The 23,195-nt window shown below is 43.4% G+C and overlaps 1 protein-coding gene across 4 annotated transcripts in view; it reads left to right on the forward strand.

Moving 5' to 3' along the window:
• The window catches only part of mctp1a (multiple C2 domains, transmembrane 1a), a 136,221-nt gene that overhangs the window by 108,848 nt on the left and 4,178 nt on the right, over nucleotides 1–23,195 (forward strand). For 2 of the 4 annotated variants that reach the window (XM_023400949.2, XM_023400950.2), the window contains 5 exons: nucleotides 76–132; nucleotides 6,531–6,629; nucleotides 15,370–15,479; nucleotides 16,263–16,372; nucleotides 16,683–16,780. In XM_023400949.2, coding sequence (XP_023256717.1) covers nucleotides 76–132; nucleotides 6,531–6,629; nucleotides 15,370–15,479; nucleotides 16,263–16,372; nucleotides 16,683–16,780 — 474 coding nt within the window. The remainder of the gene's footprint in view (nucleotides 1–75; nucleotides 133–6,530; nucleotides 6,630–15,369; nucleotides 15,480–16,262; nucleotides 16,373–16,682; nucleotides 16,781–23,195) is intronic. The other 2 variants (XM_023400951.2, XM_087172531.1) reach the window with 1 other exon arrangement.

Raw genomic sequence — 23,195 nt, forward strand, 5'->3', positions numbered from 1 at the left:
TCTGTGATATAGCTGTTGCATAAACATTTTTATTTCTCGTTTTCTTTTTTCTCTTTTCTCTGTTGCAACTGTCAGCAAGCAGTGGAGGACCTGCTGGAGGACGAGGATGAGGATTTTGACAAAGATGACAAGGTAATTATGTCTTGTGTCAGGGATTCACTCACACATACATACATACATACACACACACACACACACACACGCACATATATGCGCTCCCGATCACTCAAACACATGCATGGACACACACACATACATACATAGACACACTGCCTCAGGAGGGGTTGACACTGCTTCACAGACCGGAAACACAAACAGACAAACGGAATGACTCCATCTTCCCCTCCTGTCTCCTCCGCTGTTCAGTTATTCTCACTGCCTGAGGCGCAAACATGTGTACAAAGATTGCACAACCTTTTAACCTTTTGAAAAGTTTTCTCTGTAGGTGTATACATAGCACATCCTTTCCCTTTCTTCTTTGTGGTTGGCTTTGCTCTGATCTTTTGCTGCAATTTGGTGCACAATCCTTATTTTTCCCTCCATATAACACTATGTCCAATTTGCGTTACTAACATTGTTCTTCAGCTTCCTGAGATCATGCACCCTTATAAAGTGCTTAGTTAGCTATTTAGGTCCATTCACTGCTCCTTTATGTCCCAGTAAAACAGCATCTGGGCTTGTCCAGACACTATCAGGTAACAACAGGTGGCTGCTTTACTGCCTCCGCTCGTTTACACTGGAGGAACAGCTACTGAAGCAAATGCCACTGGATAGGATACAGTACCTTGTCAATGTTCCACTTGGGAATGTTCACTGAAATGGTAAAGCTCTTTATCCACCTACTGTGTTGTCTGGATTTTGGTGAGGCAAATATATAATTTTCCGTTTGATACTCCAGTCTCATCAGACTCGAGCAGTGTTAAACAAGACATAACTTGAGTATGTGAAAACTGTAAAGTACCTTGACTGAAAAATCTGGAATTGAAATTATTTGAGCTGATACTTGATGCCTTACAGCCGCACTCCAGCAATATAAAGGTTAGCAGGCTAAGATGTGGTGATTTGCATGACCTGGTTTGGTAAACGTTTCTGAGCAAAACAAATTGCCTGGTCAAATTGCCTGGTCAAAGGCCTTTCCAATTACCATTGCAAACAGTAATGGTAATTGTAAAGGCCTTTGACCAGGCAATTTGATATCTGAAAATTATTTCGCCTGAGGACATTCTCTATGCTGAACTTACGTATGCAACTGCAAACTCACTACACCCTCTCCCATTTTTTAAGGGTCAAAAGTGCAAGAAGGCAACAAAAGGGTTAAAATAAAAAAATAAAAAAAACACCTTTATAGTGCAGATGGTCAAATAGTCATCCCACCAGTAAGTCAGCCATTCAGGCAATCAGTCAGCCAAGCAGCCAGTCGGGCGATGAGCACACAAAGATACGTGAGCATTACATCCTCTCCCACAGTGATGCAGAAGCAAAGTTTCATGGCTGTGAAGTTCCAAGGCTGAAATGTACAGGGGGGCACTGACTGAAGATATGCACCAGGCAACCTTGAACCTTTTTTTTTTTGTACCCCTTCTTAACGTCTGCCTCCCATCACTGCATTTCCTACCTCCTCTCAGGGAAAAAATAAAAATACAGGCATTTGAAAAGCTGCAGATTATATGAAATACATTTTGGACTTTCATATTGAAATGAGGTGCAGCGGCAGCTTGTGCGGCCTCTGTCAGATTTGGTGCCAAACTGATTATTCCACATAAGAAGGCCTTGCTCTCTGTGCTCACACAGGGCTGGGATGCTGGATAGCACAGCCGCCACAAAGGCTACAATTTACCAACTCTGGCTTCATACATTTTGATCTATTGCTCCCCTCAACTGTTAGCATTTCATTTGAGCTGTAGGGAAGTTGAAAGGGGGGCATTTTTCTTTTTTCTTCACCTACATCTCTCTCCCCTCCCACTCTCCTTCTACCCTTCCCTCAATCGCCCCCTTCCCTGCCTTTTTTTTCTCTCTTTCATTCTGACACACATTCTCTCTCTCTCTTTTCCCTTTGCTCTCCCTTCAACCTGGTTAAGTGCAGAACAAATGGAGTTTCAAGGCTTAACAAATTTGCCTTTTACATTGGATATGAGGTCTTTTACATTGGATATGAGGTAACTTCAGATTGTATGAGTAAGTATGAAGGACGGGTCAAAGGAGGCCTCTTTTATGGCACAGCCCTATAGGGGAGAGAGGGAAGAAGAGAGAGAGAGGGAGAGAGAGAGTGAGAGAGGAGAGGGAAAAAACATTAATAAATGTGCCAAGGCCTCATTTTAATTGAACTTGAAGCATATGTTGCAAGTATGTACAATCCGTCCCAGATGTTTACTCCGGCCATGTGCACAGTTCTTCCCAATGCACCACAAGGCAGCTATTAGCTGGATAACCATTGCTCCAGAGGCTAAATGGGGTATTACATGGCCAAAAACGAGAGCACCTGTTTTTCATTGCAAAGAGGACCCCTTGCAGGCCTTTTGCCTTGGATCACCACATGTGTTTTGACTTAACAGATTGTTGGGGAGACGTGAAAAGTGTCTTTCTTGTGAGCAAGCACTGATATTAGTCACTTAATCTCAATGAAAGTCCAGCATCTAGACTAATTGATGGGGACGGCTCAGTTGTTAAAGCCAAACAGACGGGCACATGAAGGGTGAAAGAATGTTAGACATTAACTATTTTTTGTGTGTGCCGACCTTCAACATGGAATGTTGCTTGATTCTTATTGCCTACACACACACACACACACACACACACACACACACACACACACACACACACACACACACACACACACACGCATAAAATATGTGAGCAGTATACTGCCCCACTTTTTAACCTCTATTTTCAAGAAAACTAATTTTAATCATGGTGGCATGTTGCAGGTGCACCTTTTTTCCTTTAGTGATGCCATACAAAGGATAAAACACAAAGTAAAAAAAAAAAATGCATACTTAGAAATAATGTGTTATATATATTCCACATGAAAGGATGTTGCAGTGGTACTATAAAGAAGTTTTTTTTTTATTATTGTAGATAAGGTTTTCATAAATTCAAAGAGTCCAAATGAACAACCATGACTTTATGCAGAAACCTTTTTATTCAGACTCATGCATTTAATGTGTTTGAATGTAATTTAATGGTGGTGGAAAATTCTGCTTACTGTTTATCTTCACTTCAAGTTCACTTTAATAAAATATTTATTGAACTCAGGCAGTGATGAAATCATATACCATTCAATTTCTTCATCTCTATTTTTTTTATAGATCCAATATACTGTAGCTAAATACATATTATTAATCAAATGGGTGTCATTATGAACTCTGAGTCCTAAACTCACTAACTTCACAGCTGTAATTGAATCACTGAGTGAAGGATTCCCACTGGATCTTAATTTTGACATGTAATCCAGTTAGCCGCCCCTGTGCCATGTACGTCATGTACTTCCTAGTAACACTGATTTTATTTTACTGGAATAATATCAGAGCTGTAGTTGTCATTGAAGATTATTTACTTTGTTTTGGAAAATGATCTTTAGGGAGTTTTCATCCATAATCTAATAGAATTATTATGGCAGTGTTCACGTCCAAGTATCTATAACTTCTTGTCACCTCAACCATTCCTTCAATCCCAAGACGACGCAAACATGGGTTTTTTTTCCATTTAATTCAGTCTTTCTTAATTTTAAAATGTGTCCCTCTGTGTCTTTATGTGCCTTTTCAGTATCTTCCAGTAGAGCTTGGCGTAACATTGTGAGACTTGGGCAGTGTGAGATAGCAGAAACATGCAACTCAGCCCTGTAGTAACAGGTTACTGGCTGCAGGGGCTTCAGTGTGCAATGTAGCCTGTGATGTCTCCTCTCACCTGTGGGGTGACTGTCCAGAGCTGGTATGAGGCAATCACCTTAGGCTCTGTATGGGTGTGAGTGTTTGTGCGCGTAAATATGTTTGTGTGAGCGTCTCGCTTATGTGTAGAGTGGCTCAGCTGCCTCCCAGAGGGGGGGCTTACTGGAAAAAGGGAGAGAGGGAGAGAGAGTGAGAGAGAGACAGACTGAAGGAGTGAGGAGATTACCCTCACACGGTTGACTGGTCACTGAAGCGCTCATGCTCCGCTCAGCTAGGCTCCACTAGCCTCAGGAGGACCTGACACAGATAAGATACACACTGCAATCATGTCCTGCTCACGGGCTTACTGCTCGGTGCACTCGCTCTCTCTTTCTCTCTCTACGTCTATCTGTCTGTATCTCACTCACTCACACACATACAGACACACACATGCACCTACAAGATCTTTCTCCTATCCTGTTTCTCACTCATTTTCTCCTTCGCTTCCTCATGTGCACAGTTGGCGGTAAATATAGGGTAGACTTTATTCTTTAGCTTATCTGTAAAATCTGAATGCATTTTTAGTCATCATTTAGTCTTGTATAGACCCAATTCTCCAAGGCATTCCCCAACGAATCAGCGATTACATTTTTTTCATCCAGTTTGGACGTCAGACCATTACGCTGTTTTTCCGTGCTGTTTTTGACCTGTTTAGGCACCAGTTTATCCTTATTGTCATATGATCCAGTTCTGAATAATTGAGGGTAGCTTTCTTTGATATATGTACATTTTTCATGACATGCAATAATTCCCACCCAATTGTTGGTTGAAAAAGGTTAGAGCAAGTTGGAATGCACATCTGGTTTCAGCTCATTTTATGAGTGCTATATAGTATTTTTTTTTTTTTTATCATTTGGAGGTCGTATTGATGACTCCACTGTGTATACAAGACTGAGCATACATGATGCTCTGTTTCTTCATCTCTCCTGCCACGCAGTCATCGTCCTACACCACAGTATCTCTTTATGCTCCTCATCTATAGTGCTGAGGCAGCCCTTCCACCCTCTGCAGCTTTCCCTGTTGGTATGACTCATGCACACATATGTGTATATACACACACACACACAATCCTGCATATATGTGTGTTTATCAATGGTTCTCTAGCAAGGATATAACTCCTGGCAAAGGGCTGGTAACAGCACACGTATCCATTTCTCATCCTGCAGGCCTCACAACCAGTCAGCTGCTGATTTTAACAGTGTCTCTTGTCTTTCTCTCCCCATCTCTATCTCGGCTTCTGTCTCTTCTTCTGTGTAGCATTAAGCAAGCGCCTAGACTCTCTGCTCATTGAAATGTTCAATATGGAGCACACATATGGAGCACACTTTGTCTCATTGTGGATATGGTTAAAAAGAGTTTTCAGATTTATCTCCAGATAGCATATGGAGCTCTGCAGCACCTTCCCAAGCCCTGGCACTCCTCTCTCTCAGTCCCAGTCACGGCACTGCGCTGATCGCTCAGATAGTGACATGGCATAATGTAATTGGACTAAAGACAGCTCAGGGAATTATATCAATGCTCTGGAAAAAAAAAAAAAAAAGTGTGACTGAACGGAAATGTTGTTCTGGGAAGACTACTGAGCTTGTGATGCAGTGGGGTTGTCCTCAGGTATCAGGGGGTGTTTTCAGCTGCTGAGGAGAATAGGAGAGAGAGACAGAGGGAGAAAGGGGAAGAGAAAAGTTTGAATGTCTGTGTTCTTTTCTTCTTGCCGCCTGTGAAGGATGAAAAGCGTCACGCTGTAAAAGATGCTTTTGACTTTTCCGCTTCATTTTTCTTCCCATCTCACTGTCTTTTTTTTTTTTCTGTTCAGCAGAGACGCTGGTAGGAACTGCATTTTAATCATGTTTGGCTAATAGAGGGAGGAATGAAAACAAAAAGGAGGGTGAAAGAGGAATGCAGGGGTATTGTCTCTCTATGCAAAATACACTGCATTGTTTGTTTGTTTTTCCTCTTTGTCACACACATACATCAGGTGGATCATCCCTCACAATCTCTCTTCCCCCCAGATACATATCTCTTGCTTTGTCTTTTGCTTTCTGTCATTTCTCCTTCGTTCTCTGACTCTCTGCCATTTTCTTAACACTTTTACTCTGGCCTTTGTTATTTAAATGAAATTTTGTTGGGGTTTTTTTGCACCATGGGTCTTTTTTTGTAGTTTTGTACAGTATATTTGTACAGTTAAACATATACTCACCACTGTCATTGTAGAGATTATAGACATTCGTGCTCCTCTGCATATAGCTTTGCAACAGTACAATTGAGGGAATTCAAGCCTCAAATGACTTTTGAATCTGTCCAGTATTAATCTATCTATCAAATGCAGCTATTTATAAGTCTGAACTAAGGTAAATACTGAAAAAAAAATCAATCAGGAGTGTCCTCTGCATTACAAGGCCAAAGCTGTTTCCAGTGCAGTGCTTCTGTTTACAGTCTCTGCAGTGCATTTGGTGAGAACAATGTTATACACACATGCTATAACCTTATAATATTGACCAAAACATCAACTACAAGAACCCAGTTGTAAAACATCCTATTTTCTTCTTAAACCCTTTCACCTTAATTTCTCTGGGTTGTAAAGAGAAAATCTCACTGTAATCTATCCACAAGGACCCTAAACCAGGCCCCTGGGAGGACAACTGTGATAAAAACCATATCCTCGAGGATATGTTGGCTTCCTGGCACTTTGAGTGGATACGAACGATGGTGGTAAGTGGGCATGTGTGTGGCTCTGGCACTGACTCCTGATGATGTGTGTCGCTGTCTTCCAGTTTCCTATTAAGCTCATCGTCTGTCCGGCGGCCTTTGTCTGCCGTCCTGTCGGGGTTTGTGTACAGTACTTGTTTCCTGTCCGCGTCTCAATTAACACCCACGCACTGCACGCTCGGCCCCCAACCTAACCCCACCTCGAGGCATCTGCCTCTGTCTGCTCTTTAAGGTGATGGGGAAGCTAATGGGGCTCCAGCATGGAAGGCTGCTTTTTGTGTGACTTCCCTGTGGCATTGTAGACCCGTTACGCTGAAAGGTGACAGCTGTAGATTGAGGTGTGATGGTGAGTCAACTGTGTTTTGCTGGTGGGAATTCTGGTTCTGGGTTACTAAAGGGTGACACTTGGAGTCACTTGAGTGTATTCGTATTTGTTTTTGAATTTAATCTGTGAAGTGACAGGGGCCATAAGGGAATAAAATTTCATAAAGTGGTTTAAGGTACTTTTTTTTTTTTTTTTGCCAAAAATAGACTTTTAGATTCTGATATATTTTGAAAAGCAGTATTTACATTCCTGTCAAAAACAATGATTGTTTTCACACTTTATAACCCCGAAGTCACTGATAATAAGCCCCCAACAAACAAATTCTCTAATGAGTGTCACAGCCCTCAGTGTGTATAAGTGTGTGTGTGTGTGTGTGTGTGTGTGTGTGTGTGTGTGTGTGAGTGTGATGTGTATGTGTGTGGGGGGGTGGGGGTGATTTGAATGTGCTTGAGAGTGCTTTTTCTTAAAAGTTGCTACAGAAACAGCAAAACTATTTCATATTGCTGAAGCAAATCCCAATGCTCATTATGCCTAATGCAGCGATGTCTACTCCCCCAACTGTTATTGTTCTGAATCACATACACACAAGCGGCTGAAGCAACTGAACTTTTTGACTGATGAACTATGCATCAAAGCATTACGACGAGCACTCGTTGCACTGTAGGTGAGGAGTTCTTGTGTGCTCTCATCCACCCAAAGTAACTCTCTGCGAGACTCTCACCGAATAGGATGTTGAAGATGGCACACACTCAGCCCTCCCGGTCTCTCATTGGACAGAATGTGGAGCACAACACTTGACAGCAGTGTCGTCTGAATTTGAAAGTCAGACATGTAAGAAGGCAGCCGCCACCTTTTCTTTTAACAAGAGTCATAAATCTGTAATGAGCACAGAGAGGATGCATATTTTATTTACTTTTTTGAAGACGTGATCCCTTCACTTCATAGCGATGCACTCCTGCTCTGTCGTTTTTTTTTTCTTCCAAAACAAAGTTTAAAACAGTGGATGTTACAACTGTTTCTATCGCCTCTTTCTCTCTGAACATGAATATGTAATTAAAGGTATGCCAAAGTTAGCAAGCTTTACAGACTAGGTGATGAACCAGATGTTAATTTAACCATAACAAGAGTGAGATATGATTATATTAATGAAAGAAGTTTAAATATTGTGTAGTTAAAAATCTTAATTAGTTAACACGTAATTAGTAGATACATACACCACCTTACAGAATCAAAAAACCTTACATGTGTCTTAAAAATACCTTTCTTTTCCTACGTAATTATCTAAATTCTGTACATTATCTAAAGATATAAAAGCCCATTTGTATGTACCCTCATCCCGGAGTATAATGTTTGAAGTAAGCCCAGACAGATACACTGAGACGGACAAACGCATTGACAGACAGACAGACTGACAGACAGATGGGGGGGAGATGGGGGGGGGGGCTGGAGCTGCTAAACCAGGCCAACAGAGGACAAGACTAATGTTGTCCCATTCATCACACACTGCCCGGCTGGATCCTGGGAAGGACAGGGGAAGGAGAGAGCAGGAGCAGGGGAGCAGAGGTGAGGTAAGGTGGGGGTAGAATTGGGCGGGGTGGGGGTGCAGGCTGGGTAGGGGTCCGGTGGCTTTCAGCAGGAGGTGAGGAAGGGGAAGTGATCAAGCGCAAAAGTTGTGGGGTGGTAGTCATTTATGTGTTTGTGTGTGTGTGTTAGTGTGTGTGTGTGTGTGTGTGTGTGTGTGTGCCCGACCTTGAGTCTGATAGAGTTGCTGGTGTGGTGGAGGTGATGAGAGGCCCCAGAGGGAGATGGGAAAAGATGATCAGTGGCAAGCAACCTCCTGCCACCCAGACACATTAGAGACACACAGACAGGCGCACACTCATAACACCAGAAACCTTTCTCTTTAGGATAGGAAGCAGAGGTCAGACGGAAAATAAGTCACCACTACCACTTCTTCCTTTTATTCCATCTTTCTCTCTTTCCCTCCATTCCTCGCTGTTACATATGTGTATATATATCTTCGCTATGGGACTAGGCTGGATGAAGAGACTAATTAGTACTAGAGCGCATTGTCTGCCTGGTCCACCTTCAGCTGACAGTCTTAACTGGAATTTGACTTTGGCTTTGTGGGAGCAACCCTCAGCGCACACAAGATATTCTCAAAGAAATCAGTGTGTACATCCCTTACACATAGACGTACACATATACGCACTCACATTCATCCCTGGGCCTGTGGGAGTGGGACGCCCCTTCACATCTCTTAACGTGGCCTTTGTGTGTGTGCGAGCCGCTTGATGAGGACCAGGAGGACGTGCAGCGCATCTCAACACCCTAGTTAAACAGATATTTATGTGTTTATGATAAAAAGAGAGGGAGGGAAATAGAGATGTATTCCCCACATTCGCTCATGGATTAGGTGTTGTATGGCATAAATTATTTATTAAAACTGCAGCCTCAAAAAAAAGATAGGAACATCTGCCACTTTCATGTGGCGCTGGCGAAGTGCCAGGTTGCATGGTGGTATCTGAGACCGGGCCGCAGGGCCTTTGTCTCATCTTGTTGTCATATCCTGACAGAGGGGAGATGTTCTTCTAGGCTACTGGGTCCCCACGTTTTTCTTTTTTTTTGTTGTTTTTTTTTTTCCCTTGAAGGGCCTCTCTTAACTCCCAATGGGCGAAATCTATGACTCATCGCTCCACACTGTAGTTGGTAATACTTGGACTAGACACCAATGAAACGTTAGATTTTGTTTTATGGGCAGATGTTGTCTTACATTATCTGCCTGTGTTTTAGGAGTTGACCGGTCAACAATAGATAAATGAAGTACTCCATGCTGCATTTTAAACGTCCATCAATCCATGAAAAGATGTTCATTACTATGTACCTACTATACATGTTCCTGCTTGCTTCATTTTGGAGACAGGCCATCTGAACATTTAACTGTTTTGACTCAGACTTGTTACTAATGCACAGTACCAAACAAAATACTGCTAGAGTGAACTGTCTGCCATCAGTTAATGTGAATGAACCTATGAAAGCGTCCTGTCCTTTCATCAACCACTAAATTTTTACCAGCTGTAACAGTGTGGATGGTATTGTTTATACCTTGTGAGTGTCTCTGTCCGTCTGTCCGTCTCTCTCTCTCTCTCTCTGAGTTTGTCACCACAATAGCATCACAACCTGCAAGACAGTCACAAAACTTTACAGGTGTGTAGTTGAGATTAAAATGAAGGCTGAGTTTGAAGATGCATGTGGTCTGGCCGTCAATGGAACCAGTCGGAACGTCAACATGTTGACGGGCGTTACAGCTGGTGTGATCCCATCGCAAGATTTGTTTAATTGTAGTATTTGATTTTTCAGAGACAGATAACCCGTCTAGTTTTAAATATACAGATGATGATTGTATGCACTATTTATTATTCTGTCATTCCTAATTCTTGCACAGGCTTTTGAAATTGAATTTGTGTCACCCCTAACGCATTCCTCAACTTGCTCAACTTTTCAGCATTTTTTTCCCCCCTTTTTTTCCTGGGGTGGAAATGGGAGGGATACTGACTCTCTCTGCAGTTACAAAATCAACAAGAACGCTTTCAGATGCCCTCTGGGAGCCACATATTAGCATCCTGTCACGTTTTATATGACATTTCAATTTTTACTGTGCTGCCAGAGCGAGAGAGGAAAAAAGAAAAACAAAGAAAAACAGGTGCAATTTTAGCACAGCAGCAATGAGCAGCAGCCACTTGTGGTTCAGACTCATTTCGTGGTGTGATGGGATATATGCTGCTGCATTATAACTGTTAGGTTTATCATTTTTATGGCATAACCCAGCAGGGAGAACAATGTGATCAGAGGTTAAAACAGTCTCTAATGGCTCTCTCTATTTCCACCTAGTAGATATAGGACAGATATTTGAGTCCATCGTAACAGGCTAAGTCCTCAGTGACCTCTCTCTTGTTTAGCTCTAGGCCTTGGGTCAGTGAAGAACAAACTGTCTTTGCAAAGTTTACAACTGCTCACTTTGCACTTTTGCATATAGACGTACTCAGCCATGATGCTATCTCTTTGAAAGAGAAATGGAGCATTGGAGTACACAGAGGCATTGTGCATCATTCCTTTGTTAAATATTTAATCAAGTGTTTCAAGGAGTTTACCACATTTGTTTACCACAATTTACCAGCAAGTGCAATGTGGTTAGCCTGAGTTTGCTGTTTCTAGGTGTGTGTGTGTGTGTGTGTGTGTGTGTGTGTGTGTGTGTGTGCGTGCGCGCGTGTGTGCGCGTGTGTGTGCGTGTGTGTGTCTCCCTGGGCTCTCTGGTGTCACTGAGGGTTGTTTCTCCTTAACACATGCAAACAACTCGCATCACTTTAACGAGCCTTCCCGCCTCTGTCTTCCCTGATGGGAGCACTCCCATGATGCAGCCTGCTCCGCACACTTTTACACAGGGTAGCTCAGTGCTAAGCTGATGGGTGCTTGGCTGAGATTTCGTATCACAGTCCACACATCCAAACAATGATGCAAACTTTGGACATAACCAAAAATAAATGTATTTATTGTCTTTAAATTGGCATACATGCAATTAAAACATGCAACTCACTGCCAACAAAGGACAGAGGCTCAGTAAATATTTCTGCTACCAGCCTGATGAGAGTTAATTGATGTCAAAGAATTTCTTCTGTACATAGAAACATTTTATTCATTGGATGAACTGACTGTCTCTGTGCAGTTTTTCATTTGATACACAGTAGTATGCTGCTCTGCTGACTTTACCCAGAACTCACATCACACTCTGACCCTTTGCTATACAGTAGATTATAAAACAAATGCGTTTTTCAAAAGAGAGATAAACCACCACACAGGCAAAGACAAAGAGAATGAATAATAAAGACAGAGGAATGTGTAAAGCCCTCAAGATTCCTTTGTATTTATATTAGATAGACACTCTGGAGTATGTATTAGAGGCATACAAATCAATGTTTTGCATTAGCAGAGCACTGATGGTCATGGGCATTCAAAAAATTAATCAAAACACTATATGTTCTTACTTCTGATATAGTCAACTCACAACAGAGAATGCTAAATTGTTTTCAATGTTTTGATATTCTTGCATATCTTTTTTTTTTTTTTTTCAGTTAATATTACTGCTCCTGCTGTATAGTATATACAGTCATCCTTTGTATGGTGCATTTGGTTTATATCAAATGTAGTTATTGCAGAAAGCAAGCCATTGATCTTTAGGATTAATCTCAGTATCAGATTTGCTTTCATTTTTTAAGTGGAATTAATGACATTGCACATAGTGGTATATGTAGTGTACTGTACTATACTTCATATTCAGGCAAACGCAGTATGTGCACCTGACAGAAAAGTCTTACAGCAGATGAAATCGTCAAGAATGAATGTTCTGTCATCTGACGGCAGTGATAATTTGTAGTACACTGACTGAACAGGCGGTTACTGTAACATGTCAGCGTAACACACTGCAGATGAACCTACAGTTGCAGTCTATTATAATGCATGATGCTTAACTCATTAGGCAGGCTTATTACACTATCTGTCTGAATGATTCAAGACATGTAGCAACATCAATCAGACCACTGTTGTCAGAGGTGCTGGGATTTGTAGCATACTTTGAGCATTAACATGACTCGCAACTGAAGCCAAGTCAAAGCAAGAGACCTCAGAGATTTCATTTTATTAGCCTTGCCTTCAGGTCTCCAAACAAACCCACTTAGTTTCCCTGACAGGCACAGGAAGAGACAGATGGAAATACAGGCCTTGAGTCTCCTGTAAAGACCCTGCTCCTTTTCCTGAGTGGGACTGGAAGCTGGTCTGGACTGGAAAAACCATGTTCTCATCACAAATTGCATGTGAGCTAGTGGTTAACACATGTACACACATTCTTCACAAAACCGCAGAAAGCATGACAAAACTGAGTCCTTGATTTAACTCCTGATACAAGTGATGAATCGCTATCCCTGGTTCAAATATTTCACTATTTTGTTAAATATCTACATCAACAGAAAACTTAATTTAACCTTGGCTGTGACGTTTGAATGCTCTCTCTCTCTCTTCATCTTTCTGTATCAGTTCCCTTTCTGTCGCTGATGACATTGTAGTATAAAACAAACTTGCTCAGTATGAAAGAAACTGCTTGTTAAAGTCATCGTCTAATCTGTGTCGGGATATAATATCGTTTGTAGAGTCACACAGCAAGACCAGGTGTGCGGATCAACCTTATCTAATAGCTTTAGGGTGTGTGTGTGTGTGTGTGTGTGTGTGTGTGTTTGTGTGTGTTTGTGTGCATATTAGGTTGCATTATAAGAACAGGTTGCCTGGCTCCATATGTGCGCAGTGTGCGGGGAAGCTGGGAAAACAAGGTTCTCCGTGGCCCTCTGTGTTATTGCTACCTCCCGCCTCCCCGAGCCGTGTTTGAAGACAGGAAATAGGAGTCAGACCGCAGTCCGAGGGGCATGTGGCAATGGTTTATACTCCAGTGACCTCTGATCTATCCTCTCCACCCCCGCCCGCTCTCTCACACCACTCCCCTGGCCCTCAAACACTCTCCCCTGAGTCCGGGCCCGAAAATAAAACGGCCTGACCTGGCCCAGCCCGGCTCGGCTTGGCCTAACCCAGCCCAGCACAATAGACCCTGCGTTCTGAGATTTGTTTGAGCGAGCAATGAAAAACAGATGGACTCTGAGGAAAGAACTGAGAAGAGGAGGAGAGAGGGAGGAAGAAAGAAAGGGAGTCTTGTAAAATATTTGCGAAGAAAAATAACCCAGGGACGCTGTCTAATTATATCTATTTGTCTTGTGTGGTTTTGCTGGGGAGGCCATGTGGTCTCCCTGACTGCTCTATGGTTCATTTTTCACATTATCTGATCCTGGATGGAGAGCAAAAAGAAGAGGGTGGGTTTAGGTCTCAGTGGGAGGGTTGTGGTGAGGTGGGGGGGCTTGCCGCAAGGAGCAAAATGTGGTAAAGTCCTCTGGGGTCCTGGAGGTTTCATGTCTTTGACTGCCTCACTGTCTTCTTTGGGTATAATGATAAGGATTAGTCAGAGTTTTACTTCTCTAATCTAACAATGTCCATCCATCTTCATCAATAACACAGCCATTGCTACACATGCTATTACTCTAACAAATGAGAAATAGTCAGTGGCCGTGGAGGGTTATACCATAATCTTTTGGTTTCTCTTAAACTTTTCTAACTTTTCATCTTTTTTGTCCTGTTTGGAGTTAATTAAAGTTTCAAACAGCTGCGTAATATCCTTATTTATATCCTTAATTCATTTTCATTCGCAAGTGTTAAACAAATACTCCCAACAAGAGGGGAAAAGGGCACATCAATTTATCCACTGAGAGAATACCAGCATCCCCACCCCCCCCACTCTCTCCTCCACTTATTGTCACTATATCAGCAAGATGAAGAATTTTCAGGGTTGTTTACTTGCTGGCGTGGTTACGTGCTGGAACTTGATGAAAATCTCTGTTCATATTCCCCTGCTATTGCCATATTGTAAACTGACCACTCATGATAGTACCACTATATTAGATAGCCCTCCTCTTCTTGTTATGCCTTCCTTTTGTCTCCCAAGCATGCCCACCAATCACAACCAGGCACAGCCAGTCTGCGTGTTGATGTCCTCACTCAGCTAACGGCTCTCGATCACTCTCTGTCACCTCATTCTGTCCAGATTCATCCTGTCCCTGCCTGTCAGTCAGTCAGCAGGCAGCTCGTTGACTGTTGCATGACTTCTTAAATTCTTTACTTTGTTTCAGTGAGAGGGCGGGGGATTGTAGATTTTAGATTGCCTTGCTTAGTTTGTGGTTTCTCCCCCCCATTCCTCGCAATATTCTTAAGTTCTCAACCATCAAAAGTTGAAAAGGAAGAGCTCTTCATGGTGGGTGACGGCGTTAATAAGGATGATAATGATGTCACGGCTGGTGACATCATCACAGTGTGCCAGCCAGCAGAACAAAAGCGGGCTCTACCCGGTCTTCCTAGCTGTCTTGGCAGCAGCAGAGAGAAAGGGAGAGAGAAAGAGCGCCCAAAGATTGATGTATCCATTCGGCTTTCAGTTTAATTCTGCCTCTCTATTCACATATTCAAATTTTCCTGTGTGAGCTTTTGTAAGGAGGAAAACATTTTGATTTGTTCTGCCGACTTTATATCTCTATTACTGGCTGGAATGAAAGCACTCCGTCAGTTCATGCAGGATATCCGGTGATTTGGCTCCCCACTCCAGATCTTTGACGCTATTTAAAATGTATTGTTTTCGCAAAGATGCCTGTGCCCAGCCACTGTCTTCTCTCTCCTCTTTCTCTCTCCTCCCGTCTCTTCTCTGTCTCACCCCATCCCTTCCTCGCTCACCCTTGCTTTCTTTCTCCCTCGCCTACATCTCTATCTGTCCTCTTGCAGGACTCGGAGAGAAAGGGCTTCATGAACAAGCTTTATGCCATTCAGGACGTGTGCATCAGCGTGCAGAATGCACTGGATGAAGTGGCCTCCTATGGCGAGAGGATAAAGAAGTGAGTCGTAAGCCCGCTCCTCGGCACCCGGCCCGCTCCGCTCTGCTCCGCACGTCCCAGTGTTTTTTCCACAATGCCAGGTTGCCCCACTTCCCCTTGCCAGCCTAACTGAGAATAACTCAGTGCTGCTCTCAGGAAACACTGCCAGCATGACACCCAACCCTGAGACACAAACACAGGCAGTCTGTCTTTATGTCCATCACATCTCACTTAACCCTGCATGACCTCTTAACTGAATCATGTACATTCTTGATTAAACACACATCAATCCACATGAGCACACACACAAAACCATTTATTTGCACTGTACACTCCTGCATACCCAGTGGCCCTCACTTTCACATGGACGCATTCAAAGCAAATGGAAGGCAAGGGACTTTGTTTTGATTAAAAGCTGTAGTGAGAAAAGAGTCAGGCCACAGGTTCTTTCTTCAATTACAGGTAAAAACATTTTAAATCAAACTGAAACATCTGTGACCCGTGTTTCTGTAAAGCTGAGAGCATTTTACTGATTAGATAGCGTGAATAGCATTGAGTCATAACACATTTTCACCCTGCGATGGTGACCTCTAAGACTTTGGGGTGAACTTATTTCCCTCTGCACAATTCCAGTGAGTGTAAAGAATTTGTAGTGTAGACGTATCCAGATTAGATTGTTTGGGTTGAAAAGTATTGAAATGGCCTCCCTGACTCCTCTTTACTTTACTTGTCAGTATGTTTGGCTGGACTGATATTTGCCATGTCTCCTAATTTTTAAAGTCGCCTTTTCCACTCTCTTTGCAGCACATTTAACTGGACTGTGCCTTTCTTAAGCTGGCTGGCCATTGTGGCTCTCGGAGTGGCCACCACCATCATCTACTTCATCCCTCTACGATACATTGTGTTGATCTGGGGTGAGCGAATGTCAAAAATGTGTAATGCTTATTTCTATGTACTGCAAGTGTAATTGATTTAAAATGTATAGTTAAATGTAAATACAGTATCTAAGTAAATCTGTGGCACAGCAATGCAATGTCTGTATTCCATGTTGCTTTTTTATATACAGTATTGAAGTCAGAGTTAAACTTTTCCTGACACTCTCAGTGAGTGCCATGCAAATTTTCAGGTTTAAAGGTTCTAACATCTTGTTTACAGTAGGTGCTGATGTCCACCTGTCTTTCTCCAACTCGTCCCCGCCTGTCCTCGCTGTTTTTGTCTCTACAGGGGTGAATAAATTCACCAAGAAGCTGCGAGACCCTTATACCATTGACAACAACGAGCTGCTAGACTTTCTCTCCAGAGTGCCCTCAGATGTACAAGTGGTGGGTGAACTTTCCTTTTTCATCTCTGCCTCAACTTTTCTGTCCTTTTGACAACACATGTGTCAGCTCCAGACATGGGCAAGGGTTAGGGCTCCTTTTATCATCTGCTGTCTGTCTGTTGTCTTTCTTTTTCCTCCTCTCAGGCGCTGGCTCTTCACTGTTGTATTTTTCGTTTAGGGTTAACTGACTATCCATTGTTTTAGCCACACAGACATCTAATCTAATTGTTTCAAAGTCGTTTCTGTGTTTTCCTATTAATAGCTTCCTAGTCTAATTCAATTTCCACATACATAGCTGGAGCTGTGTAATATGATAACAAGGTTAAGTGAGTTTAGTGCCCAGCATATAACTAGGTTGATTGACTCCATACACATACACTCGCACACAATTACAGTAAGCTGTTGTTTCCCAGCTATGCTAGTAATTGGAACAGAGTGTAAACCAACAGTTAACCAGCCCCATGCGGTTTTGCTTCTACATTAACCGTGAGATCAGATTAACTCTGTGGCTGAAGAGTACAGATGCTTCGTTAGGTAAAATATACTTGCGTAGATGTGTGTGTGCGTGTATGGAATGTAACGTGCTGTGCTGCTCAGGACAAAGTGCAGTTTAAACTGCAATTAAGCGGCAGCTTGTGAAAGTCGTTGTGTTATCCAGCACCGGTGGCGTCCGCTGTGGCTGTTAAGCCCTGCTGTGGCGAGTTCGATACACACACACATGAACGCACAGATACACACACATGCAGGCTGAGGCTGAACGACCCGGGGCCACAGCAGACCAATCCCCTGCCACATCAGTGCTGACACACTTCCTCTTTGATCGCTTGTTGCCTGCAACTTCTTTCATCTTTACAGGGTCATAATCCCTGCTCCCCTACACACCCCTGCCAGCCCCCCGTGTTCTCCCCCTTTCGGCCCCCATGCAGTTTTACAGTCTCATAGTTTACTGGGGCCTGCTGCAGCAGTAGGCACAGGGCAGGTAGCCATTTGCTTAAATGAGCCCAAGCTGTCCCCTCTGGTAAAGTGCAGCCACCTTACACACCTGGAGCCTGGAGGAGCGGAGTGGTGAAGGGGGCCCAGGCCCGGCAGGTACGAGGCCTTTACAAGGCCCCTAATGAGTGCCTGCTGGCTAGGGAAGGTCGGGGCAGACATGCTGCTCTGGTCTGGTGCCCGTACTGCTGGAGTTGTGCCTACTGTATAAGTAAGACTGTAAGTGCTACTGTAACAGTTATTGCTGCAGCTGGTGGAATGGTAATTGTTGCCAGGTTTTACTGAGTTTGAAAGTTTTCTGAGTAATGTGGGTGAAAGACCAGGGGAGAGGGGTAAGAATAGATAATGGTCGGAAAGACGAAGATGGAAATGGAGAAATGAGGGGAGGAATGAGGAGTGCCGAAAGTGCAAGTAGAGGGTAGTCTTATTTGTATCAATAAAATAAGGTAATTGAAATTTAGAATCACTGCTCAGTCAGCTGATAAAGAACTAAGACCACTTCTCCATTGAATCCAAAGGTTAGTTTTCTACGAAGAAACCCAGCTCTGCGGTCGTTGGCTAAAAACAGACCAGAGCGTTCTGCTCTGTGGTGCGTCCTGCCGCTGCCTCCGGTGGTGGGTTCACCTCATTGCCTGCCCTCGCCTTACTGGGTCAAAGTCGTCTGTGGGGATTAAGCCCTTGAGGCTCTCGGATGATGCAGAGAGGTGCTGGGGTCCAAATGGAGCGTCCCCTCACGGGCACGTGTCCATGGCACCCATTGGCATTGGTGCAGGGGCCTACTATGCCTGACACCCAGGATGACTAATGAAGTGCTATTTCAGGGCCCCGGTGTGACCTAACACACATACATAATCACACACACACATGCTCTCCCAGCAATAGTACATGTGATGTGGGCTGGGGGTGTTTCAGGGTACTGTTCCGCATCATTTGGAGGGGCTTCAGTGCAGCCAGAACTGATGAGGTTCTAATGACTTTATATGCAAAGGGCAACCACACTGGGCCACAGACCATCATTACGTACTGTGTATAGCGGTACAGCAACACAGCAACTGTGTAACAGCTTTTGGACTCAGTTTTCTCATCTTTCATTAGTTTTTAGAGTTCAAGTACATAAACGAAACTTTGCATTTAGCAGCAACAACACTCATTTCTCATCAGTCATACAGTTAGTGGAAGGTACTTTACTAGAAACCAAGCTTTTCAAATCACTGACACAAGGCCCCTAACTGCACTGTCAAACACCCTTTAAAAACTAAATCCCCAGTGTTGCATGGAAGCTGCAACAGGCAGAGCTACCTTTTTACCATGTGGACAGTTTACTTAAATCATTACGTCCCTCTGTGAGCATCAATGTTAAGGACTGGCATGGTGTGTAGTGCGTGTGTGCGTGAAAGAGATGCTGTTTCTCTCTGGGTAACAGTTTCTTGTATCTGGTTATATTTGACCAGCGTAAGCTATCTTTATGGTCATTATCAGGGAATCCTTCATGTCCTCTTAAACGAGGCCAAGCTGAGCACCTTTATAGTGCTAAGTATTCCCTACCTGGCGTTTTGGAGGTGTCAGTGCACTAGTATGTTTTACGACACCATTAGCCAAGTGAGCTACGGAGTGCATAAGTAGGGCCAAGGCAATTAGCTTGCCAAAACGGCCCTTTATGATTGGTGTAAAGGAGCTGGATCAAACCCCAAGTACAAAAATAAGCATGAATTCCAATTTAGCGCCTAATGAACAGCGGGGAGTAGGGTTAATATTTTTAGACAACATTTATGTTGGGGATGAAACCTCACTGGACGTACAGGGGTCAAAGGCAGGATAGTTAAAGGTTGAAATGTTGCCAGACGCCATCACTCACGTCTAGCAGAGGTCTCTCTCTCCTTTACTTTGTCCTTCCACACTTTTGTGACAAATTTAAACATTTCACTGGAGGTGGCCAATTAGTCACTATTCAGTATGTGTCATGCCACAACAGCTAATAGGCAAAACTTTCCTTACTTTGTAATTTTTTTTTTCTTTTTTGCTCACTGGCTTATGTCACCTTGACATGCCTTTTCTTTCCCAACAATAGACATAAGTGCTGAATCCTCCAATGTGCAGATGTCTGAACTGTACACAATAGTGTTTCCCTGGAAACATTTAATAACCCTTATGCTCCGTTAGGCATCACATGAGATGAAACCTGCTGAGTTCTGTGCTCTGTGGAAAGGACCGGAAAAAACAGAATAACATAGTATCATTAAAATGTAGCTCCCGTGCTTTATATTGACTTCATTTATTTACTTTCCTGTTTGCCTTTTTTGACTCACTGTCACCCACCTTGGTTTCGCCTTGTCTGTCTGCCCACACCGGCATCATCAAAACACTGTCAAAGGTTCAATGCGAGAGGGAGAGGGAGAGGGAGAGAGAGAGAGAGTGAGAGACACTGAGAGAGAGGAGCAGGTCCCGGGATGCTTTGTGGGTAACACCGTTAAACGAAGCACGATGCATGGTACACGGCGCCCCTTCAGCAGAGCACACTTCAAAGCCTGTTTTGCACTTGTACTGTCAACATTTGGGATAGGAGAGGAGAGGAGCGAGGGTGGAGCAGCCTTTGAGCAGCGCTGGGTCTTTACCCACTGCCTCTTCTGTTGATGTTCCCTTTAAGCTCCCCGCTCGTGTACCAAATTGCTTATGTGCTCGCCGCATTACCTCACTTTTTACTTTCACCCAATTTCAGTTTCTTTTATTTCGCTAACGTCCCACTTTTTCCTCGCCTCCTCGCCTTTTCCTCTGTTTTTAACTTTAACTAGCTCTTGTTGTCTGCATTAGGTTGGTACCTGTGTGTGTGTTAGCTTGTGTGTGTGTCTGTGTGTGTGTGTGTGTGTGTGTTATTAGGTGAGGTGAGTGGGGAGCCAAGGGTATAGCATCAGGCAGGCCTGTCACCTGTAAGGTGGAACTGAACCTATGACGCATGAGCCCCATTTCTCCTGGCTGGCAGCTCTTCACAGAGAAACTCCTGTTTGATTGAGATATTGTTTTTTCCCCGCACCCTTTCTTTTTGTCGATCCCCTTCGCTGCTCTTCATGAGAAACAAAACCCTATTTTCTACTGACATGCAAACTTTTCTTTGTGTGTCTGCACTGACAAAGAGTTTTGTTTGGACAGGAATGTCAATGCTCAGAATTAAATTGCCATATTCCTTTTTGCTGCTGTAGGCGTTTGGCTGTATAATGGGACCACTAACAGCCAATGATCCCGTACGATATCTGTCCTACTTTTGGATCCATGGTAGCTTGTTTGAAGTTTGCAGCAAACAATGATTGAGAATTCATACGGAGAAACATTTTTGATAAAGGTGGATTTTTTTTTGTGAATTTGCGTGCAATTATTTAATATTAACAGATATGTGTCCCTGTTACTGCGCTACATGCAGATGTGCTGTTACTCCTTTACTCATGAGTGGATTAAATCATTCAACCATTCACTCACATGTTCATCCATGAATGCACCACTGTCATTGATCGCAGTCAATGCGGGCACTCTGCCAGGACTGTCAAGGTCCCTTAACCCGACTACCACTGCACACGCACACACATTCACACACACAGATGGGGCCATATAAACCCCTTTCTGTCCCTTGGGTTTTTGCTCCGTTGTCTGCTTTAGTTGGAAGGGCTATAAAAGGATCCACACCCACATGAGAACAGTATCTGTCATCACCCGAATGTCCACTGATCTCCCTCTGTCTCACCCAGTCTCTTCTTCTCTCTCATTGTTTTCCCTCCAGTTTCCTTTGTTGGTTTGTCCCGCTCTCTGCCCTTCCTCCCTTCATCTTTCTGTACATTTCTGTCCCTTCTTTCTCTCGCTTCTCATCATTCCTTCCTTCCCTTGTTTTCTCCACCTGGATTGCCTCCTCCTCGTCGCCTCATCTCCAGGTCTCCTTTCTCTCTCACTGTATCCAACAAACCGGTTGTATTTGTACAGCTGTTTAGCAGGATGTTAGTTTGCCTTGTGGACAGTGAGGAATCAGTGCAGTCTGGCTGCTTAGTGAGGCGTAGAGAGCAACACATGCTGGCCTAACCACCCTGTAAGCACCTTAACGGGACATTGGTGACCACCACTGTGAAACAGAGGAACAAAAATACCCCACTGCATATGTGTGTACATACAGTGTGTGGATTTTTATGGGATTTTAATGATACAGTGATGGCAGGGTGTTGTGTTTCTGCGTGATGTGGGAGGTGCAGGGATGTATGTGTGTACATTCTTTTTGTCGGTATTCATATATGTAAGTGTGTGTCTTCATTTTTGAGCGCACACACACACACACACACACACACACACACACACACACACATCCACACACATCTCTTTGCATTTCGGATTTGTACATTGCAGGCAGAGGATATTGGAAGGCGTCACTGAAGCGACAGTGGGAACCAGTAGAAGATGGATGATAAAGGCTCGTTCCCAGCCAGCACTGAGAGACGCTGCTGTTCCCGTCCACGGCAGACAGACCCACCATGAGACAGAACACAGAAACCATATTGACGTCAGTTTGTTGTCTGCCTGGAGAATCAGAGAGGGTGTCAGTCAGTCAGACAGGAAGAGTAGCCTACAGTACATCAGCCTAGGAGGGATCCCACAGACAATACTGGCTCTTTGGTGCTGTGACTGTTAAGTCTTTTTTTTTTCTTTTTTTTTTATTCTATTAGTATTCTGATTCAGTGGCTAGTGCTTGTCAGTGTCGTGAATCTGTCTAGGCTAGCGACTGTATTTGTGCTGAAAGCGAGAGACTGCCAGAGTGACAGTCTCTGGTTGTTGACGCTCAGCCACTGTGATGCTGTTGCGTCTGAGTGTCCCTCACTTAAGAGCAGTTTCTTTCTAAACTCTGCTCACCATCTTTGCAAAGCATCACGTCAAGTGAGAATCAGTTCCCTTAGGGAGAAATAGGTGACAGTCCCTCAGTGATAATGCTGAACCTATTCTGAAGTGATTGCAGTGTGCCACTAAAATGTCTGTATTAGGGAATAGCGGTGACATTTTTGGGGAAGTCACTCATTCGCTTTCTTGCTGTGAGATAGATGAGAAGATATGAATATGAAAATATGAAGCTACAGTTCGTAGCTGGTTGGCTTAGCTTAACATAAAGACTGGCTTAATTGGGGCCATAGAGTATGTAGATATGCATCAAGAAAATCTGAGTTTTTTTTCATCTTCTACTTATATAACTGTTAACAAAACATAACATGAAGCTTTAAAGAAAGTAAACTTCATCCTTGTTATTAGGAGTGTTCAAAAAAAGTGCTGTGTGATGCCTTCAGCTACCTTCAAATGTAGAAATTCACTCTTTTCCTCCAGCTGTCTGTAGCTCTGAGTTAATGTCTGACAGACAGGAGCCTCATCAGCTCAGATCTTCTCTAGGGTCCACTCATTAAGAAGGGAAG

Source organism: Seriola lalandi, unplaced genomic scaffold, assembly GCF_002814215.2.
Source record: "Seriola lalandi dorsalis isolate HSWRI2012SDOR001 ecotype SW California unplaced genomic scaffold, Sedor1 jcf7180002053097, whole genome shotgun sequence".
Taxonomy (NCBI): domain Eukaryota; kingdom Metazoa; phylum Chordata; class Actinopteri; order Carangiformes; family Carangidae; genus Seriola; species Seriola lalandi.